The sequence below is a fragment of the Sphaerodactylus townsendi genome, linkage group LG03, assembly GCF_021028975.2.
Source record: "Sphaerodactylus townsendi isolate TG3544 linkage group LG03, MPM_Stown_v2.3, whole genome shotgun sequence".
In the NCBI taxonomy this organism is placed as follows: domain Eukaryota; kingdom Metazoa; phylum Chordata; class Lepidosauria; order Squamata; family Sphaerodactylidae; genus Sphaerodactylus; species Sphaerodactylus townsendi.
Genome location: NC_059427.1, coordinates 119,452,649 through 119,477,018, shown reverse-complemented (window position 1 = coordinate 119,477,018; position 24,370 = coordinate 119,452,649). Strand labels below are relative to the sequence as shown.

The following is a 24,370-nucleotide window of genomic DNA, read 5'->3' as shown; positions in this document are numbered from 1 at the left end:
GGCCTTGAAGTGCTTCTTCTCTGCCCTCTTCAGATTTTCTGCTTTTTATAAGCTGCTTAAAAATAGGGGCCACAAAACATTTTCCAGGGCACCAGGGGATCCAGCTGCTTCTGACCAATCTGTTTTGGAGAAGTGGCCCAAAGAATAGAGGGGTGCGTGCGTGCGTGCAGTGGGTGCTCCAGCACAACAAACTTTTTAGGTTGCTCTAAGTTTTGTTGCATCTGCTGGGCTGCCTTTTTCTTACCACATTGCCTGGTCACAGTTATCCCCAAATAACCATTTGTGTGTGCACACTTCTTTATCCTCTCTGCTTCTAGCACTTGAGCTGTACATACATAGCATAGGCCTGTTCTCAGGATTATTTGGGAAGGCAGTTTACTCATATGCTTGTAGACTTGATTTTTCTTCCCTGTAATTTCTTAAAGTTCAAGGAATAATATATCAAATAAGCATGTTGTGGTTGGAAGTCTGTTGTTAAAAAGACTTGAGCATTCCCTTCAGCCTCGGTTCTTGTACTGCCTTCCCTGTTTGGACGCATTGTGGTGGGGATGGGTCAGCTAATTTGAGATTATAGAATAGAATGCTACTTGGTGACTTGAAGCATACTTGGGCTGCTTCTGGGTTTTTGCTAAAATCCTAGAAGCTCTGCCTTTCTATAAATGAGTGTTTCTATCCTTATAGAGTCAAATTTGACAATATGGTGACTGCCTGTACTAACATTTGGTCTGTGATACTGTTAGGCATAAGAAAAGCCTTGCTGGGCCAGACTAGTAGTCTATCTAGTCGAGTGTCCAGTGGCAGAGGAGACATTGTGTAAGAGTTACAGTAGAAGCTGTTCTTACCTCCTGGCAACTGGCATTCAGAAGGATATTGTTTCCAAACATGGAAGTCATGGCTAACTTTCACGTGTGTATCTTAGCCACTTAGAAAGTCACCTCAGGTGGCAGACACGCAGCAAGTTCCGCAGGTTGACTGCAGAATGTGTGACTGTTTTCTACGTTGAGAAATATTCACTGAATTTATGTACTCAGCCAAGAGTCACCATTGGTTTCTTGAATTGTTTCAGGAAGCAGGGTGGAGTCAGGTGGGCGGGGATTTCTTTGACCCATGGGCTGGTGAAGGGTTCTACAAGTGGTTGTTGACCGCTGGGATTTAACAATAATTATAACTACCATTCTTCTGACTGCAAGTAGCCTCTTACTATAGCCAAATGTTCCCCTAAAGAAAGGTATAAAAATCTCCTTCTGACTATCAAAATAGGAGGGATACCATATAAACAGGGTTGTGTTTTTAAAAGTTTCCTTCTAAATCTGTTCCAAGTATAGCTGGATTCCGTGGCCTGGCCTACCTCCATGCAGGGGGTGTGAAAACATGCTGCCCCTCACGGTAGTAGCATATGGCACAGGAATGTGCAAGAGATGAATCCACAAGCCCTGTTCTTGCTCTGCTTGCAGCTACTTGCAGCTACTTCCTCCACTACGCTGCTTCTCCCAGTTTTTTGTTCTATACCTGCACAAAAGTGTAAATGCACCTGTGTTCCCAGTGGGCCCACCTTTCCCTTTAATTCCCTTTTGCCTGTGCAGCTCAGCAGTGAAAGGGGGGGGAAGTCGGGGAGCGGGGTGAGTGGCAGCAAGCTGCCCTGTGCCATTTTGGAAACAGAGCTCAACTTTGCCCCGTTCCCATTTTGGCTGTAGCCATTCTGCAGTTTTTTATTTAAACTGATGAAAATAGGTTTTTTTGTGTTCTCTAGTTCATGGCAGGGGGAGGAGGAAGATCAGACGAGTCGCACCTAGATTTGACCAGATGTCATGGAGGCACTGCCTTTTACAGAGGAGGCTCCCTGTGGCCCATGCCAGGGAGAATTTCTAGTATGGATTCAGCCCTGAATAATATATCCTTTCATCAGGTGCGCGTACTCATTTATATCTATACTAGCGGACTGGGCCACGCTTTGCTGTGGCTTACGTGGGTGTGTGTGTGTGAGGAAGAGAAGGGAGGAGGAAAGGGAGAGGCGTACCGGCTGTCCCCTGCGTCTTGGCGTGGAACGACCCGTCTTCCTCTTCCTTTTGTGTCCTCGGCGGTTTGGAGCAAGGCAGGGAAGGAAGGAGGAAGGGGAGTGGCGTACCGGCTGTTCCAAGCGGCTTGGGTTGGCACGCTCCTCCTTCCTGTCCCGGTGATTGTCCACGGCTGAGGGTGGTGAGTTCAGTGTGGAGGGGAGGAGGAAGGGGAGAGGCTGACTGGCAGTTTCCATGGCGCTTTGCTGGGAGCGCTCCTCAGCAGGGGGCCTCAGCAAGCGGGAGCGCGCACAGCAAGGTGCAGGCGGGCAAGGCACATATGGCGATATGGCGTCCCCTCATTGGTCTGGCCCTGCGATACAGCGGCCCCTCATTGGTCTGCGGTGGCTTTCCCGAATTGTGAGTTTTACCGGACTCAGGAGTGACCTTGGAGCCTGGTGAAGCCGGCGAAACATGCCCGCCAGGGGAACGGACGTCGTGGCCAAAATTGGTGGCGATCCGTCCAGGCGTTTTGGCATTAGGGCATCAGTAACAAATACACGGTTAGCTTTACATATATATAGATATATAGATATAGATATAGATATGTGTGTGTATGTATGAGATGGTGTAAAACACATGCAAATCCCTGAAATTTTTTCTGGAGACCTCTCTGCTTTAGACTTCCATCTGCTATATGGGACCATTAAGACTTCCTACCAGAGCTAAATGATGTACTTTGAATGCTTGAAGTGTTCAGAATGATTCATTCGAGAGTGTGTAGTGCTGTTTCAGCTAGTGATGGGGAGTAGTTGTAGTTGGATGAGGGTAATGCACTACATGGGGCTGTCACTGAGAGTGCCTCAGAAATGGCACTTGGTACAAAGCACACGTCAGGGGCCAGCTGCATAACTGTATTTCACCAATGCTTAAACAGCTATGTGGATTCCCTGTTTGTGACCTCATGTTATGGTTCTAGTTCTTACCTTTGATGCTCTTCAGGAACTGGGGCACCCCGCCTTCCCGGCAGATCTGAAGGACTATCTCTTATTACAATCTGTGTGTGCCAGTCATATTTCCCAAGTCAGCCTGTCCTCCCTGTAGTCTTGCTTAAGGCTGACTATTTGTCCTGCACTAAAACCTGAACCTTTTCTGGGGTTGCTCCCAAATTGTGGAATGGGCTACCAGAGCAGGTGAGAGGAATGTCCTCTCTTTTTGGTAAAGCTGTAGCATTTGCCACAATCTTTTAAAGGGATTTGATTTACATCTCCTAGTGGTTGATGGATTCTTGTTTTTTTAATTATGTATTTAAATACTTTCCGTGTACTCTCTGGATATGCTCCTAAGCCGGTTTGCAGGAAAAGGTGAGATAAAGTTGGGATAAAGGTGCTCTGAAAAGCTTTCCCCCAGCTTCTGAGATGCTGCCAGACATTGCCCATACATTTTTATGCTCTTCTTAAGGCAAAAGGTCTAAAACCTTGATTTTTAACAAAAACAACCCAAGTGCTGAGTTTTGCCCCAGGTACTGCATTAAGAGATGGCACCTTGCAGCATGAAGATGTCTAATCTGTCTACTAACTGCAGCGTCATTCAGCTATTGTCTTATAGCTATACCCTGTTCAGGATACAGATGACAGGAGATTTGTGAATTCTTATGCCATTTCCTGGACCGTTGTTGTTCTAGAATGCTCCGCTTGACTCCTGGTGCCTTGGGGACCGAACTAGGTAGGCACTAGGACCTAAGCAGAGCATTCTAGAACAACAGCGATCCAGGAATGCATTCACAAATCTCCTGTCATCTTTATCCTGAACAGGGTATAGGCTGGGGAGGTTTAGATTTTAAATCCCAGCTCAGCTAAAGTTTCTCTGCTGCAGTTGGTTATGTGTAAAATGGGAAGGGTGTAGATAGTTCTATAGATGGGGGCGGGGGAGGGAATTAACAGCTGCTTTCTCTGTAATGCTGCAGCACAAGGAATGATTGACTTATTGTCGGTTTGCTCAGTTTATTAGGCTTTGAACTACCCAGCCAGGCTCCATTTGAATATATGTCAAGGCCAGCTGTGTAATTAGCTATGGGCAAAAGAAATGGAATCTGTGTGTGTCCACATCTGGGGGGGAGTCTTGTGAATCTCATCCTTTCTCGTGTCCCATTGTTTATGCTCTCTGCTCCTTGTGAGCTTTTAATTCTTTTTTACGGAATGCAAACATAAAATATCTGTTTTGGCAGGTTTTGAACATTTCTAGATATTTTCAAGCTTTGTGTGTCCTGGAGGTGCTGTGTGGCTGTCGAACAAGCAGCTCATGTGTGCTTTCTTTGTGCTATTATTATGACTGGCGTATCAGATTTTCCCGACTTGTCATAGTGCTAGAACATGTACCTAGGTATGTCTGACTGCATTCCCTTGATATGGTTGCCTCTCCCTTTTCGTCTTCCCCTCCCTTTTGTCTCTTTTCTCTCTAGGCTTAAATTATAGGTTGCAGCTCCTTGGAACTGGTACCTGTTTTGTTTTATTTACATGTCTCCTTGTAGCTGGTGCCGGTTTTATTTTGGTTACATTATGCTGTAAGTGCCACGTGTATCGGTGGGGCAGCATAAGCAGTGAGCTGATCAAAGGACTTTTTCATGACTTACTGTCTTGAGAGGCACACTCTAATAGTGCTGCGAGCATAATTTGAGGTCCTGCCTCTTCCCCTGCAGTTCTTGCTCACTTTTATTTTTGTCTCAGATACGCATCCTCAGCCTCCAGGGAAATTGCAGATCGACCTTGGAGAATACGCAATATTTGGGCAGGATGTCAGTTTACACAATTGTTGGGAACTGGCAGTGTGGTATAGTGGTTAGACTAGGATCTGGGAGATCCTGGTTCACATCCCTGTTCTGACATTGAAGCTTACCAGGTGACCTTGGACCAGTCACATTCTTTCAGCCTAACCTTCTTCACTGGGTGATTTGTTTTAAGGATAAAATATAGGCGGGGATGACAGCATGGTAAGCAGCTTTGGTACCCTATTGGTGAGAAAAGCAGGGTATACTTTTTTAAAGCCCCCCCCCAACCTTTTTTTAAATTAAACGTGAGAAAACAAAGTAGCACAAAGCAGCACGGCCAGTAGTTAATATATCAGGCAATAGACACAGGCTCATCCTCCCTTCCCGGGAAGCTCAGGAGGTGACATCTCGTCAGTCATGCTCAACCTAACCTACCTCAACAGAATTACGAGGAGGATAAATCAAGGACGGGAGAACCATATATGCCGTTCTGATCTTTGTGAACAGATGGTGAAGTAAAGATGCAGTACAAAAGGCGGGAAGCAAAGCAGGCAGTTTTTCAGCATTGCTGAGCAACAGGAATTTGGGCTCGGTCTTAGTTGAAAGAAGTAGAGAAGAGTGACAAAAACCACCTGTACCAAAAAGAAAACCTTCCTGCGCGTCTCTAATGATGTGTGAATAGGTGCAGAGGCACAGGGGTATCTGGCAGTGTGCTATGACAGCTGAACTGAGGACTCGCAGACAGCAGCCGAAGAGCGTATGCATAACTGTGAGGAAAGGCATTAAGTAATTTTCTCCTAGATTTGATGTGTAGGTAATGGGGAATATGGTGCGACTTGGGGCCATGTTACCGTCAGTCTTGGTAGATGCAGCAGGATGAGTCTTGTGCAGCGATCTCCAACATGACACCTGTCAGGACCTTTCCTGGTGCCTTCCAAGTGGTTTAAGAAAGTGCGTGGGGCCAAGTGGGGCTTTAGCCCAGACAGCTTCTGACTGGCCATTGGCTGTGCAGATTTTATTAAATTGCTTTGGCAGCATCTGCTACCACTGAACAAGTATTTTTACTGCATGGCTGAAGGTAAGCTGTATGTATGCAAGAAAATGTTTTTAAACAGTATTTATGCATACATTTTAAAAAATCATTCTGTTAAACAGCTTGTTGAAGAGCTGCTGTTAGAGCTATGCATGACCTCACTCCTTGACATTCTGTCTTAGCTGTCTATACATCTGTATACATCCTTCTTTGAGGGGGATGCAAGTCTGATTACATGTCAGCGCTATTAACTCAATATGTGCGCAAGGGCCTGGTTTTTATTTTTAAAAAAGTTTGTATGGTAGAAAGTGAGCCATTGCATGAAAACTTGGGCTGTGTGCATTGGCTGTAGCCATTCTAAAATGGGTATCCTTTTATGCGGGTTAAAGGCAGGATTCAATAAAAAGGTTGATATCTTCAGTCACCCAGAACTCTTGGTTGTGAGTTGGGGCTAAAGGAAGACGAAGCATTGTTTCATCATTCTTAAGGGGGGTTTTTTGTCACAGATGTATACTGCGGTTTGAATGTTCTGTTGCAACACAACTACAGTTACATCCATTCACAGTGACCCACCAACCACTTAAGGAAGTACTAGCCCACTGAAGTCTATGGATCTGAACCAGCTTAAGAGATTCATGGACTGCAGCCAGAGACCATTAGATTGATAAATAGGAAGTGGTGCAGGCTGCAATGAATAATTGAATTTGTATGCAAGAGCTGTGTTGATCTCTGTTCGGTGATTCTTGCATTCTTCACGATGAGAGCCCATCTTTGCCTAGCTGAGTTGTGTGTGTGTGTTCTGCGCATTTTTTTCACAGCAGAAGTCTGGAAACAATCACTGAGTGCAGTCTTCATCATTCTGTATCTCCGTTTTTTCATGGGGAAGCAAAATTCTAGTTTGTATAGCTACAGTTAGACTTCATAAATTTATTTACTATATCTTTACTTTGTATTTCCTAAGGGTGGCAGACATTTTATCTTCACAAGAGCCCTGCGAGGTAGATCAGGCTGGCAGAGGGACTGGTCCAAAGTCACCCAGCAGGCTTCATGGTGAATTCAGATTTGAATCTGGATCTCCCAGGTCCTATTTCGACACTCTAACTGGTATGCCACACTGCCTCATAGCCTCAGAGGTCAACATTTGGTGGACCTTTAAAAGCTAGAAGGGACTTACACAACATTGGCAGTGATCAGAGGCAGAATCAGGGCCCCTATGTTCTAGCAAAAATAAAACTAATTGTGGAAAACTGTAAAATGCACTTGAAATGGTATCTTGTTTGTGTAGAGTTTTCCAAAGGCAAGGTGACATTGGGAAGTGTCATCTGGGAACTACTACTACCAGACTGTGGAAATTGAAGGGAAAACCTTAACTTTAAGTACACTTGTTGACATGTGACTAGGCCTCAGCATCCTGATGGATGCCTACCATATGTTTACAAGTATGAGACTTTGAATTTCCCAGGTATGCACCGCGGGTGGGGGTATGCACAGTACACAAGTGGTAACTGATCAGCTCTGCAAAAATGTTGTGAGTTGATCCTAGCTATTTAAGTGAGGTGTCTTCTAGTAGCTCTTTTCCTCTTTCAGACGCCCTTTCACAATGGCTGGTCTGGGTTGTGTTTGTCGTACTTTAACATTACTATGCAAGTATAAACTGCCCAGCAAAAACGGTTGCTTGAGCTTATCTGGTGAAGGCAGGTGCAAACCGGAAACAGACCATAACCTAGGTCAGTGGTGGCGAACCTATGGCACGGGTGCCAGAGGTGACACTCAGAGCCCTCTCTGTGGGCACACGCGCACAGAGTTCATCGTGGGGGGGGATCGCCCCCCCCCCCCAATCTAGGCTGGCCTGGGCCCCTGGACTTGATGTGCATTCACCTCAGTGAGCAGGGAGGACTCAGCTGGCAGGCCTGGTGGCTGTGCTCCAGGTCGCTGCTGCCCGGGGCGGGGGGGAGGTGTTGCAGAGGCGGCAGAGATGCTAGAGAGGCGCAGAGTGGTGCATGTGGGACTTGCTGGAGGCTACAGCAGGCTGGCCCCTGCTTGAGGGGGTTATTCGGGTTAAATTGCCGTGTTGGCACTTTGCGATAAATAAGTGGGTTTTAGGTTGCAATTTGGGCACTTGGTCTCAAAAAGGTTCGCCATCACTGACCTAGGTTGTGTGGCCAGGCCGCCGTGCAGCTTCTCGGGGCAGGTGTGATATTCAGTTATACTTTTTAGTATTAGTTCATGTGAGGGTGTTCACCTTGCCTTTTTGATTCATGGAATTGTGTGGAGTGGGGGGGGGGGTTGGTCCTTTGTGTACAAATCAACTTTGTTCAGCTTACTTCGGGCACAAAGGGTGCAATTTTTCTCATGTGGCTGGTAGCACAGTTTGTGCTTGTGGTGTGCTGCTCAGTCTTTTATTGTTTTGTCATGTGTAAAAGCTTTCACAGATATATATCTTTAAAGGCTTAATGTACTTTGTTCAAAAGCGTGGGGGGGCTGCTTTTCTAAATGCTTTTAAAAAAACAGAAGCATAAAAGAAAGAATGTCAACACTGAAAACAAGTTCCACAGGCAACAAGGATCACTCGGCACAATTTCGGACTAGCCAAACCAAGCAGTTGCTGAAAAGGATACATATTGCTAAAGGCAGAGAATGATTTACAGCTCTCTATACCACAGGGCAGTGCTTCCCAACCTGGGATACGTGCCAGAGCATTTGAGGTACATGAAAAAAACTATGTAATGGCTTTGCTAATATGGGGTTACAGTTTTAGGGAAATGGGTTGCCAAAGGGTATGTGAGTGAAACCACTGGGAACCACTGCCATAGGAGATAGATATCTTGGGGGCCATCCCTAATAAAGTCCTGCGGTTAGCTTCTGGCAGTGACAGAATCAAAAGTAGGATCTGATTTTAAGAATTTATCTGGCAAGAGGGTTGTTATAGGGAAAGCAGATATGAGTCTAAGGTTGCTAAGAGATTTTATGTTCATGTTCACTTAGGTCTGACTTCATGGTAGCATATGGCAAAATTGATATATTGCAAGTCACTTGCAGCCCTTCTGGGGTCAGATGGGCATCTACGTTTTGCACTAATTGCTGCTTCAGAATAGGTGGTGAGGACCCCCACCCCAGTATATGTTACTATAGTTGATCCTTGAGATTACAGAAGCATCTATTGGCATGGTACCATTCCTTCTTTCCCGTGGAATCACAGGACCTGCCAAGTCAGTACCCCTAGCAACTGTAGTCCCTTGTTAATCAGATAGCTGGGGAAATTGCAGCCCCATCAATCACAGACACAAGCTGGCTCTTTTCAAGACTTGAGGGCACCCTCTCAGCATCTTCTCTGACTTGTTTGGATTTAGATTCAACCAGTTTGCTGCCATCCTTTTGATCACAGTCTCCAGACACCACTGTGTGAGATTGTGAAATACATGCCGAGCATCCAGAACTTGTGTTCTCTCCCACCACCATTCCCCTGCAGTGAGGGTGGAAGTGAATTGCTGGGGAGTGTCCTTGTCCCTTGTGAGCAGTTGGGCTTGATGGTTCCTGTGAGGCCAAAGCAGTCTGGTTTCCCAAGCCTTGTTATTCTGCAAGCTTCTGTTTTTGAATGTTATTTGCATTCAAGTGTTCTTTTCTTTTAAATTGGGACAGGCAGGAATGTTGAGTCTCATTGCACATGGAGCCTTAATGCAGTTCCTCTGTCTTTGCCCTGCTTTCCAAACTGAGCCGCTAAATGGTAGAGGAAGGGGCAGGATCAGCTGGAATGTACACTCTGTTCTGGTTTCCTTAGAAGGTTCCTCATTGTAGACATGAAAGATGTGAACATCTTGGCCAATTGTGGGCATTGCAGTTCTATGAAGCATGTTCAGTGGACACCATCTTCAGGCTGGGATCCAGTGGAACTCCAAAACATACATTCTGAAGAATAAATAACTTGCTGTTACTTAAAATGGAAAGCTTCTAAAGGGACTTTTCTACTGATTATCCTCCCCCCCCCCCCATTTATTCTTCCTTCACATTTGTTCCCATGCAGCTGTTACTTTATAATACCCATCTAGTTTTCTGTTAGTCATGTTCTCCTCTTCATTTCTAGCATTTAGTAGAAAAATTTCCCCCTTATGTATACATTGTGCACCGCAGAGTGATCCAGTTCTTTCTCTTGTGGGCTGGTCTCGACACTTAGATTTTCCCCCACCTCCAGCTGCAGAACGGATGTGACATCAAGTATGAAAAACATAAGCCCTTAGTGCAAGGCATGCTCCAGAGTGCTGTGGCAGCAGGGTGTGTGTGTGTGTGTGTGTGTGTGTGTGTGTGTGTGTGTGTGTGTATGTATGAGCACAGTGCTAAAATTAGAATGATTACACAGAATCGTCACAGCTTACCAGGAAGTGAGGAGAAGCAGATGAAGGAGCAGCTTTTCTCTATTCACTGTGGTCTCTTGTCCTGGCCTCTCCAGAGGTTACACGATATTGCAAACTGCTGGCTTAATTAGTTTGGAGATGGGAACAGGAAGCAGCCTGGTACTAGCTGATAGGGATGCGTCTAAACTGAAAAGCAGAAGCTGTTGCCAGTTTTATCACCCTGCTTGCAAAATCTGTCCTTTTACCATTAGGCTGCTATAAAGAAGTCTGCGGACTACCCCACCTCCACCCATGTTGCTTCCCCCAAGTTTGCTTGCCATTAAAATAAATTTCAGGAAAGGGGCATTTAAATTTCAGTGTGTGAGTTTATCCATGTGTAAACAGTGCAATTTAGACTGTTTGAGATGTGCAAAGAAGTCTGTTACCTGGCTGCTGCGGGTTGGTTTTCCCCACTTTTGATTGTATATTTCAGGGGTTTTTTTTCCATACCTGACTTTCAGATTCTTCTTGGTGCCCCTATACTCTAAGCTGGTCTGTGTTCCCCCCACCCCTGGCATTCATGTATGTTCTCACCTGAATTCACCCCAGCAGCCCCAAAGTGTCAGAAAGAAGAAGTTAGTGGTATATGAATTGGCCCTCGAGCTTGGTCCTTGGTGACAGTATGTATCTTTTATATTTAGCTTTTTAAATCCCCTGGATTGCAAATAAATATCAAAGGTTGGCTTGTGAGATAGCTGGGGCTCTTAAAAACTGTAAATAAAAGCTAAATCATATGGTTGGATCCAACCAACTTTTCAAAGCTGGTGAGAAAGGAAAGTACAGAGATGTCTCCTCTTGACTGCCCCAAAATGCTGTGCTGGGGATCGTGGGAGTTGCATGGGCAAAATCTGTTAGAAATGGGCTGTAGTAAATTGGGAAATGGGTTGTGACGGAGTGAAAAAGCCAACTGGATTCAAAATAAAGCCTTTTTAGCAATGCATGTGTTGCTATTAGTATTATATTTTACTGTTCCGAGGAATCAAGAATAAAGACACTTGTCTTCTAACTGTGCTCCATTTATTGTATTCATACATATTCTTACTTGTTGCATTATTTTAAAAATCTTTTTACAACTTTCAATAATTATTTATAGTTTACCTCTAAGTTAGTATTGGGTTTCACCAAGTTGTGTTATAAGACCCTTGGAAAGACCCTTGCCCTGGGGTGGAGGTGAATAGAGATCCGATGTAACCCAGTCAGAGCAAAAGCTTATTGCTAGTTTTGTAACGCTCCTATTTGTTGTGGAAACGCTGCTAGGTCACTGGGATACAGTGAATGTGAGGCCCTGCTTACTTGAGAGGGGCAGCCATGTTCTCCGCCTGAATTGGCCACATTGATGCTTGTTTCTCACCCTCCCCTTGGTCTGTTCTCTAGTTTTTTTATTCCACATTCTTTTCAAATGGTCACTTACCACCGGGACCAAAGTGTTCACCAGGGAAACAGCAGAGTATATCTGTGTTTAAACTGCTGTGCTTTGTGAGATAGAAATTTTAAAGTAAATATGAATTCTCCTTCCCTTCCCCCCACAGCACACATTCTCTGTTAAGTTGGGCTGGCTGTGGTGTTTTTGTGTTTTGTAATGACACATTTCATAGAAAAGGAATGGGCGCTTTGTGTTGGAGCAACAGAGCAAGGTCTATGTACCAAAAACATGTTGTGCCCTAAAGAGTCTAAATTTAGTGAAAATTTATTGTGTGAGAGGTATGCAAATTGGAAGCATCTTTATTAGGGCATAAATGGTGTTTAAAATATTTAATGCAAGCTTTTAAATCCTACCGATTTTTATCTTGGCCTAGCATTGCTTTTTTAGACCAGTATGAATACAACATTGTGGATTCTACCACCCTACCCCATGGTACACCAGCCTGAATTCAAATTTTTTGCTAGTTCGAAGCCTTTTGGCACACAATACTTATGACTTTCCACATTTGCAGGTAAATTTATTTAAATCCCAGTTGTTTCATTGTTTAGTACGTAGATCTGCTTCCATTCAGTATGAATTTTTACAGCATTGCCCATGTGAGATCTAAGGTAGGTACTGATACTGCTCTAACCAGCAAGCCTGATCAGAGTCTCAGATTAAAATAGGTCTGGAAGCATAGGCATCTGAGGGTTGAAGAAGGAACATCAGTGTTTTGTTGGCTGTAGGGTACTAAGTGATCAAAGCATGTGTATAGCCCTTGTGGTCATACCATATATGTGGTGTCACTTCTCAATTTTTAAAATAAAAGTTGTATAAACTAAGGTTGTGTAGGTTTGAAATTTCCTTTTTCAAAATAGTCTTCTTGCCTACAGTATTCTAGCCAATTTACCTTTTTGACCAGAACAGAAAAAAAAAATTAGAAATGAGGTACAAGATGGGAAAGAATTCCAGAATTTGTCTTGAAAAAGAAGTGTTTCTTGTGCAACCCTGTTAGGGGAATAAACTCCAATTTGACCACATTAGGAATTAACAAAATTAACAGAACTTGGCTACCAGTAATAAAAAACACCAAAATCAAAGGCCAAGGGCATTCTGGGTTCATGGACAATGGACTCCATCCAGACACAGGGTTTACATTCACTAAGACTGTTGCTACTGCAGGGAATGCAAATGAGAATCACTCCCTGGACTGAAAACCCCTGCCAGCAATATAATACTATCAAGCACACCTTTGCATAGCAAGTTCCACCCACTTACTGATTGGTTACTAGGACATGGACAATATAGACGCCACTGAAACATTCCCTTCTCACTGGACACAGTGTGTAACAGACTTCCCTCTGCGATACACCTTTGAAGATGTTAGCCACAGATGCAGGCGAAACGTTAGGAACAAGATCCACCAGACCACGGCCACACAGGCCTGAAAACCCACAACAACCAGTTGAATCTGGCTGTGAAAGCCTTCGACAATACATCATTCTTACATCATTCAAATCTGCAAAGCTTTAATAATAAAGGTCATAGCAGTCTCATCTGGATAGTGAGCAGACTGCTTGCAAAGTTGTCCAAACTGAAAGGGAATGATTTCCCCCAAAGAAGCCAGGAAGTTCAAGATTTTAATTCCTGCATCCCTGACCAATGGGCTGGGAATCACCCATACAAATTTCCTCCTGTCTTCAGAGGAGAAGGACCTTTCATGGTAAGTATACACCGGCCCGATCTGTGTCATGATATGCGGCCTTAGACACACTATGTTAAAACGTTAGTTGGGACCACATATGTGTTCTTATGTACAGAAAATGAGAAGGAACAAAACAGACCACGCTGACTTCAATACACTAACATGTCTAGCTTCCATGTAATCACTACTAGACGAGTACCCACTGTGTACCCTAACCATAATATTGCATGCTCTCAAAAAAAACCTTCAGACTGAAAGCATCGTCAGACATGACTTTTTCATGAATTCTGGATTTAAAATCATGACTTTCCATTTATTTTATTAAGTGAATGAGTAACGCTCCCTTATCTCTTTGATTTAAGTGTAAAGATAGCCCTTGTTGACATCTCTGACTTGGAAATCTATGGTTTGTTGGCCCATGTAGCAATTTTAAATGATGACTTGAATTTCACATTTGGAAAGAGTTCCACTATAGGGATGTCACAGAAGGAGCCTAACATGTTCCATGTGACAGACAAATACTTAAATGTTATAGAGCGGGGTGTCCAACTCTGGCATTTCGGATGTTCATGGACTACAATTCGGGAATTGTAGTCCATGAACATCTGAAATTGTGGTCCATGAAGATCTGAAGCACCAGAGTTGAACACCCCTGGTATAGAGAGAAACTACATCCCCATTCATACCATTTTTCTTAGCGAAATCCGTACCTTAAGTTTAAGTATATGCATTCTGTTTCGTTCTCAGCATGGCTTAGAAAAATGAAGTAGTCCTTAAATACATCAAGCATTTAAATAACTGCTTCTGTGCAGGAAAACTAACATGCTTTCCAGTGCGCCTTGTCAGTTTTCTCTATTATAGGAAATCACAATTGCCTTGGACTTACTTCCCTATGTGTGGTCATGAAGTGAAATAAATATGTATAAATTCCTTTAATAGTTGCATGATTTTCTCCTAGTCTGAAGAAAGAACAGTGTGGAGAAACAGTTGTGTTAAGTTGAGATGCTGTTGAGAAGTAAATTCTGTTGTTTTTAATCCATTTTGAATTGAGGTGTGGAGACTAATTTACATACTCCCCCCCCACACACACACACTCTTTAAGGCATTTTGTGAAGTATCACAACTCCTGAGGTAAGGATAATCCCTGGTGTAAGGAAAGGATTGCATAAATGATGGGGCGAATGCTGTTTGTATTTGGAGGTGGGGGAAGTGAGGCAACACACCCAGTGTTCTACCAGCACTGCCATTCTATGCTGTGTTACTCAAATTTAAGACCGTTGATTTAGCAACTCTGGACTAATTCTGCATAGGATTGTACTGTTTGTAAGAGAATTTTCCAGATTGGCAAGTATATGACTCAACTAATTTATTTAAACTTCCTTTATTTTACAGTGAAGAAACTTAATGGTGCACTGGTACCATATTTTGAGGTAATCCCTGCTTATGCCTCCCCCACCCACCCACTCAACCAACCCTTGTACAGTTGACTACACAAAATGAAACTGAGTACTTTTTTTACCTAGAAAACTGTCCGCTACTTCCTCTTCTATTAAAAGTCTGTGGAACTGTAACTTTTTAGAAATATTTGATGCAAGCCTCAGCATTGGGAAAGGGAAGGCGTGTATGTACATACTCTTACTAAAGGGTTCCCTCATCAAAATAAACACACTTAATAGTAGGTGTGTAGGAGCGGCCCATCTGAATTCTGCCCAGAAGGGAAAGCTGTACACAAACCTGTGGGTTGCTCCAGGGCATTTCACAACAGCAAGCATAGGGATGGGACACCTGACTTCCTAGTTGATGCTTAAAGTGGCTGAATCTCTAATGAGGACTCTCAGCTTTCAGGTCCTACAAGAGAGAGTGAAAGCATTTTGAAGGATTTAGATACTTACCTGAGAGACAAGAAAAGCCTGGATTGTGCTTGGAACCACACAGTGTTCTGAAGTACTTTGTAACAAGCCAATAAGGTCACATGCATGCAAGATCCTCTTAAAAGAATCCTGGGTCATGTACCTAAAATATGAAAACAAAAATAATTTGAGATGAGTATCTGATGCAGAATGAATGACTGGCAGGGGGAGTAGAATGGGGAAGAAACATTCACAATAAGCTTTTATGTTGAAATAATTGAGCCAGAAAAAGATGTTACCATCTATTTCTGTTTCCAATCGTTGAAACAGACAAGAATCACGATTCTGAAATTCAGACGTTTCGGCTAGTTGACCTTTAATATGCTCAAGGCAGTTCTTTTGTAAGCGCAGTAGAATGAATTCTCCCTGTTTTCATTGAATGTTGATAGAAACATGTTCTTATGTTCGGTGTCTTTTTATCCCAGGTTAATTACTTCAGGATAGGTGAACAGTAATCCAACTACAGTTTGTCAGCACTCCTGGCTAGTTATCCATGGCTGGCTGTTCCCCACCCTCTTCCTGCTCTGGTGCAAAAAGTTGCACCCGAAATGCTCTCTCTTTCCCCACGGAAAGCAAGAAGACCGTCTGGAGCAAGAGGAAGTACATTCGGACAAGAAATCTCTTCCCGATTCGCCTCCTGTCTCAGTGCGCCCCAAAGAGGAAGTGCGTCGGGACAAGATTTCTTGTCCCAACGCACTTCTGGTCCTGCCACATGCCAGAGCACTGATGGGTAATTGACAGTGTGTACCACTCAGAGGCGTACCGGGGGTAAACGGCGCCCGGAGACAAATTGTCTCCAGGATGCCCCCAGGCTCCACCCCTGATGCCCCAGGCTCCATCCCCCACTGCCCTCAACCCCGCCCATGTCACCATGGACATGGGCAAGGTCTAGGGTGCCCACCTCCCCCTCCAGACTCCCTCTGCCAGCTGGGCTCCCAGGGTGTCCAGGGTGGGGTTGAGAGCACTTGGAGGCAGCAGGAAGTCTTGCTGCCTCGTTTTTGCGTGCCTCAACTGGCAGGGAAGGGGTCGAAGCACGCGAAAATGACGAGGCAGCAGGACTTCCTGGTCAGGTGGGGGGCCGATTCTGCGCCCCCCAGGTGACCAGAAGAGTGGCGCCCGGGGACAAGGGGTACCCCTTGTCCCTAGGTAGATACGCCACTGGTACCACTTATAGAAGCATTCTCCCATGTGTCCAGTTTGAGAGTATGAATGTGTAATTGAACTGTGTCTTGTGAATTGGATCCACTAATGGTTTCTGTGGACAGAAGGATTTTCTGTCTATGGGAAGCAGCTTCCTCACTTCCCCTGTGCTTCCTTGCTAAAACCCAAAAAGCTATTCTTCAGGAGGCAAGTGTTCCTTCAAGAGCAATGTGTGAGGAGAGTTAGAGCGCTGCAATGTAGGGAGGGGAGATTTAGGAAAAATCAGTCTTTTCATCTGAAGAAATCTCCAGGGATTCAGGCCAATCCGTTTAATGATTTATGTGAATACTTCTCTGGGACCTGGCAACTTCCCCCAACTTTCTGTTCATGAGCCTAGTAGTGGCTCATCATGGATAAAACTATCCAATATGGTGTATCCTTAAGATACTGCATAGCAGCAGGAGACTAGCTGTTGCAGTTGTTCACTTCACTAGAATTAATGTTTCTACCCTAATTAAATTGGACTATTTTGTGGTGAAACGAGGATTTGACAGAGTTTTGGGGCAAACTTACTACAGGATGGCACAGGGTGGATTTGATTTAAATCATGATTTTCTACATAGATTCATTCTTGCTAGTATAATCTTATTTACAACCAGGTGAAGATTTCATTTTTAGAATAAACCTTTTTGGGTTAGGTTTACAGTTATATCAAACATTGCTGAGTTGGTTATACTATTGGAAATATGAAGATAATTATGAAATTATTGTGAAGTTTCATTTGGGCCACCAGGTCTTGCATTTTTTTGTTGCAGTGTTTGCATTTTGCATGTGTGACAGCCTTATCCATAGTTCAAACAACTTCATTAAAATATTCCCAAACTGGGTCTGTTTTTTGAGCTGCTGCCATTATAGATTTTCTGCTCCAGGGAGAGAAAAATATAAACTTTATACACACAAAGACCCCAAGGCTTGTAGAGTATTGTACTCAAAAGGTGTCACATTCATTTTCCCTGCTTTCCTGTCTCACCTCACACTTGGTTCCTTTTGCAGATCTGTTTCCCTCAAACAATCTTCTATTCATTGAATTTCTTGAAACTTAACAGTTCAGAGGTAGGGGGTTGATTCTGTATACATAAATTTGGAAAAGAACAATTGAATTAATGTCCTTTGTGCAACTCTGTATGTTTATTTTACAACATTTTTGCTGTGAAGAAGAGGCACGTTATCTCTGTAGACACAAATTCAGTTTTGAGAACTGCAAAACCAAGCGTGTGTGGTATCCTCCAGATAAAAAAAAATGTCCCAAAATAATCTTACAGAAGAAACCTCAGGGAGAGTATGACATTGAGAATGGATTAATGGAATTCATTTACAAAAAAAAATATTAAAGCTTGCAAGAATATGGTCTTGTGCTACATAATTTTAAAATTAGTCCTTATTTCATGATGTATATATAGCCTTTGGACTATAACCCATCTTAAATACAATTTTTCCTCAACACTTTTTATTTAAAGAAAAGATTTGAATTTTAAAATCCCAAATTAATTTTTTAAAATCCAATTGTTAATTTTAAAAAAATCATTCATTTTTATGCATTTTGGGATGGTGAAGCAGGCAAAGGAATTGCATAAGAGGCAGACATATAGTTAGGGACAATTCGTATATGTACCCCGAATATCATATCTTGCAGGTAGCCTGCATGATATAGTTCTGAAGACTGTCTCCTTCCTTGACTTCAGCAGTGGGGCTTTTTTACCCTCCACTCTCCAAACATAATTTTGCTTTCAGATCTAGTGAGCAGCAAGGCGGCGGGGGGCGGTGGTGGTAATGATGCACCTGGGATAAGAGGACAGTAGCAGGCAAGTCTAGGAGTTCCTCAGAAAGTTGAGCCTTGTGCTTGATTAATGATGCAAGTCCAATGTTCTATTTGTCATGCTAGACTCTGTAAAAAGAGGCCATCTTTCACAGTGGAAAATATAATGGTATGAGACAAGGAGATGTTATTAACTGTAGATGGGGCTTCCCATGAACAATACAGTTTCTGGTTCTTTGGTTTGATGGAAATTATGCAAAAAGTGGAGAATTTTGGGTGGCTCAATTGAAAGTGTAATTTGCAAATTAATTGCACTTCGGAATTTTTTCATTGAGTTTGTTAATCAAGGGTTAATGTAATTCAAGCTTGAATTAAGGTGCTTTATTTTTGCTTGTTATTTTGCTTTTTTCTGTAACAGGGACCCAGAGTGGTTTGTGATGGACTCAGGGTCACTCGGCAAGCTTCCGGGGCACAAGGGGAAGTCAAACCTGGTTGTCCCAGGTCTTAGTCTAACACTCTAACCACTATGAAGTGTTTTCTCTGACTGCATGTTAACTTCTGTATGCTATTTTTCAGTGTAGGCTTAGACTCTGGATTGCAGAGTCAGCTGTACTTCTGTCTGGCTTAAATGGCAGAATCCACTGAGGAGTTGTCAAGGAGGACGGGACAACAGGACTAGGATCACAGCACTCTGGGAAGCAGCCATCTAATCCTTGCTTTTGTTATCATTGGGAAATTGTAGCCGGTTCTTTTCTCTTTTTTAACAAGTTCAGGTAGAGTGCCTTGTGGTGGTATAGGGTTCAGATCTTGTTAATTCATGCTTGAGTTTTCCTGCAGTAGAAGTTCCTTCCTTCTTTTATAGGCAACCTCTATCTGTGTTGCTTTCTGATGATGGGGACAAGTTGCTCTTACTGTTCTAAGGAAAAGGAGAGAGAGAGAGAGAGTGAGTGGGTGGGTGGGTGGGTTGGTTGGTTGGTTGGTTGGTTGGTTTAATGGCTGGTCCATAGATTGGTGCCAGTTTACAGATTCCTTCCTGCATGTCTGTTAAAAGGGAAGCTGCTCAGCTTCCTACTATTGAATACAAAGCTCTGATACCTGGAACAACAGCAAGGTTTGTTGAGAAGGCAGTGGAAGGTGGCAAGATGCTTTCACGTAGCGGCTTTCAGGCAGGTGATTGCTGATCTTGCACTTCAGGCAAGATGGTACGTTTCCCTTGGGGATCTTCCCCAGGCTAGCTCAAGAGAGATGCTCTAGAGTTCAGTGCTCTTCAAGTGCACCATGGTCCCATGCACCATATTGCATTTAATACTCGGCTCCCTCCAGCCAATATATACAGATGGCACTGAAAACTCAACCAAGACTAGAACAACTTACTGCACCCTTCCCCTGTTTTAATAAAAAACAAGGAAAAGCGGGGAGGGGAAGTCGGGAAGCTAGCCAAGATGGGCCTTTTACTTTCTGTCGCTGTCCTCAACTATAGGCCTGGTGGAATAGCTCTGTTTTATAGGGCGGGCGAAATTGAGATAAGTCTCACAGGGCCCTTGACGGATGGTCTTGACGGAGCATTTCATGAGGGCTGAAAAAGCGCTGGCTCTAGTTGAGAAGAGCTGGATATTGAGTGTGTAAAGTTCTCAAAGGTTCTATGGGGAGAAGCAGTCTTACAGATATCCTGATCCCAGACCGTTTAGGGCTCTAAATGTTAGCACTAGAGTTTTGTCATGGATCCAGTACTCCACCTGGAGCCAATGCGGCTCATAAAGCACCAGTCAAATATGGGCCCTCCACAGTATCCCAGAGGACCCACATAGTTGCATTTTGGACCAGCTGGAGCTTCCGGATCAGGATCAAGGGCAGCCCTGCATAGAACGAGTTACAGTAATCTAGTCTGGAGGTGACCATTGCATGGATCACTGTAGCAAGGATTGGGACCTTATATTTCCCCGTCAGCACAATTTCCCAGTGACACCACAGAGTTCCACCCCCCGGCACAACTTCCCAACCTGACACAATTCTGGGGAGCTGCTGTTTGTCCCACTAAGGAAGCATAACATGTAGCCCATCCACATGTGTAAATCCTCCAGTGGTGCAAATGGAAGCCACCAAAGCCCTTGGGCATAAATCTTCCAGCTGTAAATCTGTCCAGTCACAAATGTAAGCCCGTTTGCCAGCAGCAAGAGATGCCATGCCTCTCACTTCCAAGTAGGAGGACCCAGTGTGTGCTCCCCTTTATTTGGCAAGAAGTGGACTTTGGTAACTGATCTTGTTCTTGAGAACAGCAAATCCTCTGACACCATAGCAAGAAGCTTATTGGCATTGTGTGTGTGGGAAGGGGCCTTGAATGGGACACAAGGCAATCAGCACTCCAGGTCACTCAATTGGATTAGGTGTCCTTAATAGCCCTTTGAACATTCTTGGGAGCTGCAGTGGAGATATTGGATTGGATTTGGGATGGGTGCATAGCCGGGTATCAGAATCTCCTTCCTTTAATCTTTTCCTGCATCCATGCATTTGATGTTGTGCTATCATTGCTTCATATTCACAACTAGATTCACAAGTTATTCACAACTAGATTTTCTTTTGTGGACAAGCCTGTTGTAACGAACTTGCCCCACCCTGAAGGGCTGGTGTACAGCAGGCCAAAGGGAGAAGGCCTTAGCAACAGCCAGAAAAAGAAAAAAAGGCTCCACAAGGAGAGAACCGACCTGATTGGCTGAAAAAGGTCCAGTAACGTTTGGCAAGAGCTAGGGGGAGCCAGTGGGCTTAGAGCACTGAGAGGAGAGTGGAGGGCTGTTCGGAGTCTGTCAGAGAGCAGAGCAGAGTTGGGCAGTCTGTCAGCTCTGACAAGAGAAGGATTCTGACTCAAGCTGAGGAAGCTTGAGGGAGTGTGTGGAAGGCCCTGAGTCTTGGTGGAGTGTGAACCGCCGCTCAGGTGCCTGGCAGCTAGCCTGCCCAGACATAGTCTGTTCATCCCCTGTTCTAAACCCAGTCATCAGAAGTCCAGTCCGAAAGGGGGCATTTTAGGCCTGAGTAGGGGACTGAGAGGGTAGGTGGCTAGTGTGTGCCAGTCCTACCAGACTTAGACTTGGGGGTATATGAACGAGAAAGGGGTGTGTGGAACAGAGACCATCTAGGGTCTGTGAAGTAACATCTTAAGTGAAGTGCCTGAAACCGTTCAGTTTAAAAACAATATTTCTCTGTAACCGTTAAGCTAGAACAAACTCTCTCTCTAAAACCAACAAGCGTTAAACCTCTCCAGTTTACCTGAGAAGCCTTTGTGAAAGCCAGCAAATAAACGTTTCAGTTTTGTTCACCTTTTAAAACCTTTCCAGTCATTAGTATTTTTGTCTGTGTGTCTGTGTTCCCCAGTCAGGGTGGTGACCTTGTGGAAAATCAGTATTGAGTGGGCTATATAAGGAAAAATATTATTGGTGGCAGCGCAGAAAGTAGAACTTATATATAAGTGGCCTTTTCGTTACACCTGTCTAGTTACAAACCGTTGTAATAGCACAGTATCCAGCAATATGAGGATTCATCTTTTGTTGCCTGCTGCTCCTGTGGCTCCTAGTTGTGAGCAGGTGCCTGTAATGTTTAGAGGACTTCCAAAACCTCTCACTGAACCAAACCACCGACCTAGGATTATGGTTGTCCATCCCTTTGTGGGATTAGTACTGGAGAGGCTGACAGCTGAAATTTAAGCTAAACACAACCGAACTAGTATATTAATAATGTGCTGACAAAGTGATACATTCAGAGCTATAATTCTGGTATATATTTTTTCTCTTCCAGATGTGCACACCCAGCAATACCCCAGCCACCCCGCCTAACTTCCCAGATGCTCTTGCTATGTTTTCCAAGCTGCGGACTTCAGAGAACCTCCAGAGCAGCAACAGCCCCATCACGTCTATGGCCTGTTCTCCTCCGGGTAGCTTTAGTCCTTTCTGGGCTTCTTCGCCTCCAAACCATCAACCAGCCTGGATCCCTCCTTCGTCACCCACTAGTCACAACCTCCACCATCACCTCCACCATCAGCAGCCTATGTGGCCTCCTGTTTCTCAGCAAGGGCCCCCCCAGCAGAAAGCAATGACGGCAATGGATGGCCAGAGATAAGACTTAATATTTTAGAATGGGGGAGAAGTTGGGGTGGGTGGGAAGGAATGATGATATTGCAGATCCGGAGGGGCACCAGGGAAGGGTGGGGGTATTTTCCTGAAGATCGCACTGGAATATTTTATAGTTGTGGGGATTTTTTTCCATTTTGTTTCCTTTTTTAAAAAACTGTTGGGATGTCATCACCATCCCCCCCCCGTGGTCCTCTTTTTTTCCCCTTCCCCCACCCCTTCAGGAGAGTTAATAACTAGTCTTCTCTTTTTTAAAAGAAAAATATATATATAACTATAATATATAAATATATAAATATATCTAATGTATATACATCACGAATGAAAGCAACAGAATTGCTGAGATCCAGGTGGGATTCTAAGAACACTGTTTGGAAAGAGCAGTGGCTGAGATAGATTTGTGCAGGGTGGTATGTGTGTGGAGGGGGCAGGGCTCAAGTGGATTCTCTTCCCCCCCCCCCCTCGCCCCCCACCTTCTTTGGCCTCCTGAGTTTTTGTTTTTTGTTTTTTTTTTAACTTTTGGCTCCCAGTTGTGGGGAGATTGCCTGTAGCAAATGAGATCGTTGAGGGACCTTTGGAAGCCTCTTGCTGAAGGAAACCACACGCCTCAAATCGTGGCTGCCTTTGTTACAAATGAAGGCCAGGAGTAATGTGGGGAGAAATACCTGGTGAAGCAGAGGTACTTCAAAGAGCCTACTGAGCAGGGCCATAACCTGCTGAAGGAACCCAGCCCCCACGCCACATCCTGACTGGGGACAACAGATCTTTTCTATGAGGGTCTTGTGTGGGGTGTGCTTTCTAGAACTTTCCTGTAGCCCACAGGAGCCTGACAAGAAGTAATGGAATATGATAGAAATTCTCTGCTATAAGGCATACTGTTGGGGCTCCCCTCTTTGAGCAGCATGTGGAGTTCTGGACATGGTGATGTACATGCAAAGAAATGCAAGCGCATAGCTCTGCCTCCTTGGACGGGGGTCATTGCAGGCATGCACATGCACTCTAAATAAATCATTTTGACAGCAAACTCCTCCTGCCTCTGCGTGGGCAGATCAATAACAGGAACACAAGACGGGTTGTTTGGGGTGCTCTTGTGTTGGGTTTAAACTCTCTTCCCCAGTTCTGGCCTGTTGAAACTTTTTTGATGGCTGCAGCAGGCGTGCCTCGAATAGCTTAAATTAGCCACATTTTGTACTTTACCATGGAATTACGTCTCTTCCTCCTCTCTTGCCCTCCTTTTTGTTTATGGGAATGTTTGTCCCTCTTCAACTCAAGTTGTTTCCCTTTAAAAAGGACAGTGTTTAAGCATATATGGAGGCTAAGCTGGAAGGGAGGTCATTTAAATTTTAATATGATACATTAAATACACATCAGCCTCCTCAGCGGTTGGATCTTTTGAGCGAGGAATCCCGATGCTCCCTTACATCCAATGGAAGAGCTGTGGCTTGACTTTTTTTTTTAAGATTTTAAAATCAGAATCTTGCTTAAACAGGTTGAAGGTTTTTTTATTAATTTAAAAATTAAAAATCACTTTTTTAAAAATTCTGGTGCTTGTCTTTTTTTCCACCTGGTTTTGCTGCTGTGTATTTTAAAGCTACTGAAGTTTGATGGATAGGAAAGCTAGAAATAAGCACTGAACATTAGCCAGACACACAAGTCTGTAAATTGTGAATGCCAAACCAGTTTCGGAATAGTACCTGCCAAGCTAAAAAGGCTAAACCGATATTCCCCTTCCCTTCCACAAATCTGCTGTTGTCTCTCTTCCCCCCCCCCCCCCTTGACTAAATCATGCATTATTTGTTGGCCCACATAAAAAGTAAAATGAATGAAATATATGGAGTTGTTGATATTTGCATTCATTCAGAATTGCTTCCTAATGAAGGTGAAAAGGGACATTAACCCCATCATTTTTCCTTTTTCAGCATTAATAAAAGTTGTCCATTAAGTTGCAGCTATTCAGAAGCAGATCTTGGCTTTGATCCTTCAGAAAATCTCGGCTGACAGTAAAGAATGCCTTGCTTCTCCTCCTTTCTGTCCAAAAGGCCCCCAAATGCTGCTCCTAGGAACAGCCCCCTCCCACCCACCCCAACACTATGGGGG

General features: G+C 44.0%; 1 protein-coding gene across 1 annotated transcript in view; it reads left to right on the top strand.

Annotated features, from left to right (window-relative positions):
* The window catches only part of UBALD2 (UBA like domain containing 2), a 32,887-nt gene extending 9,075 nt beyond the window's left edge, over positions 1-23,812 (top strand). Inside the window, exon 3 of the mRNA XM_048487568.1 lies at positions 21,942-23,812. Coding sequence (XP_048343525.1) covers positions 21,942-22,262 — 321 coding nt within the window. The 3' untranslated portion in view covers positions 22,263-23,812. The remainder of the gene's footprint in view (positions 1-21,941) is intronic.
* Positions 23,813-24,370: the final 558 nt, after the last annotated feature.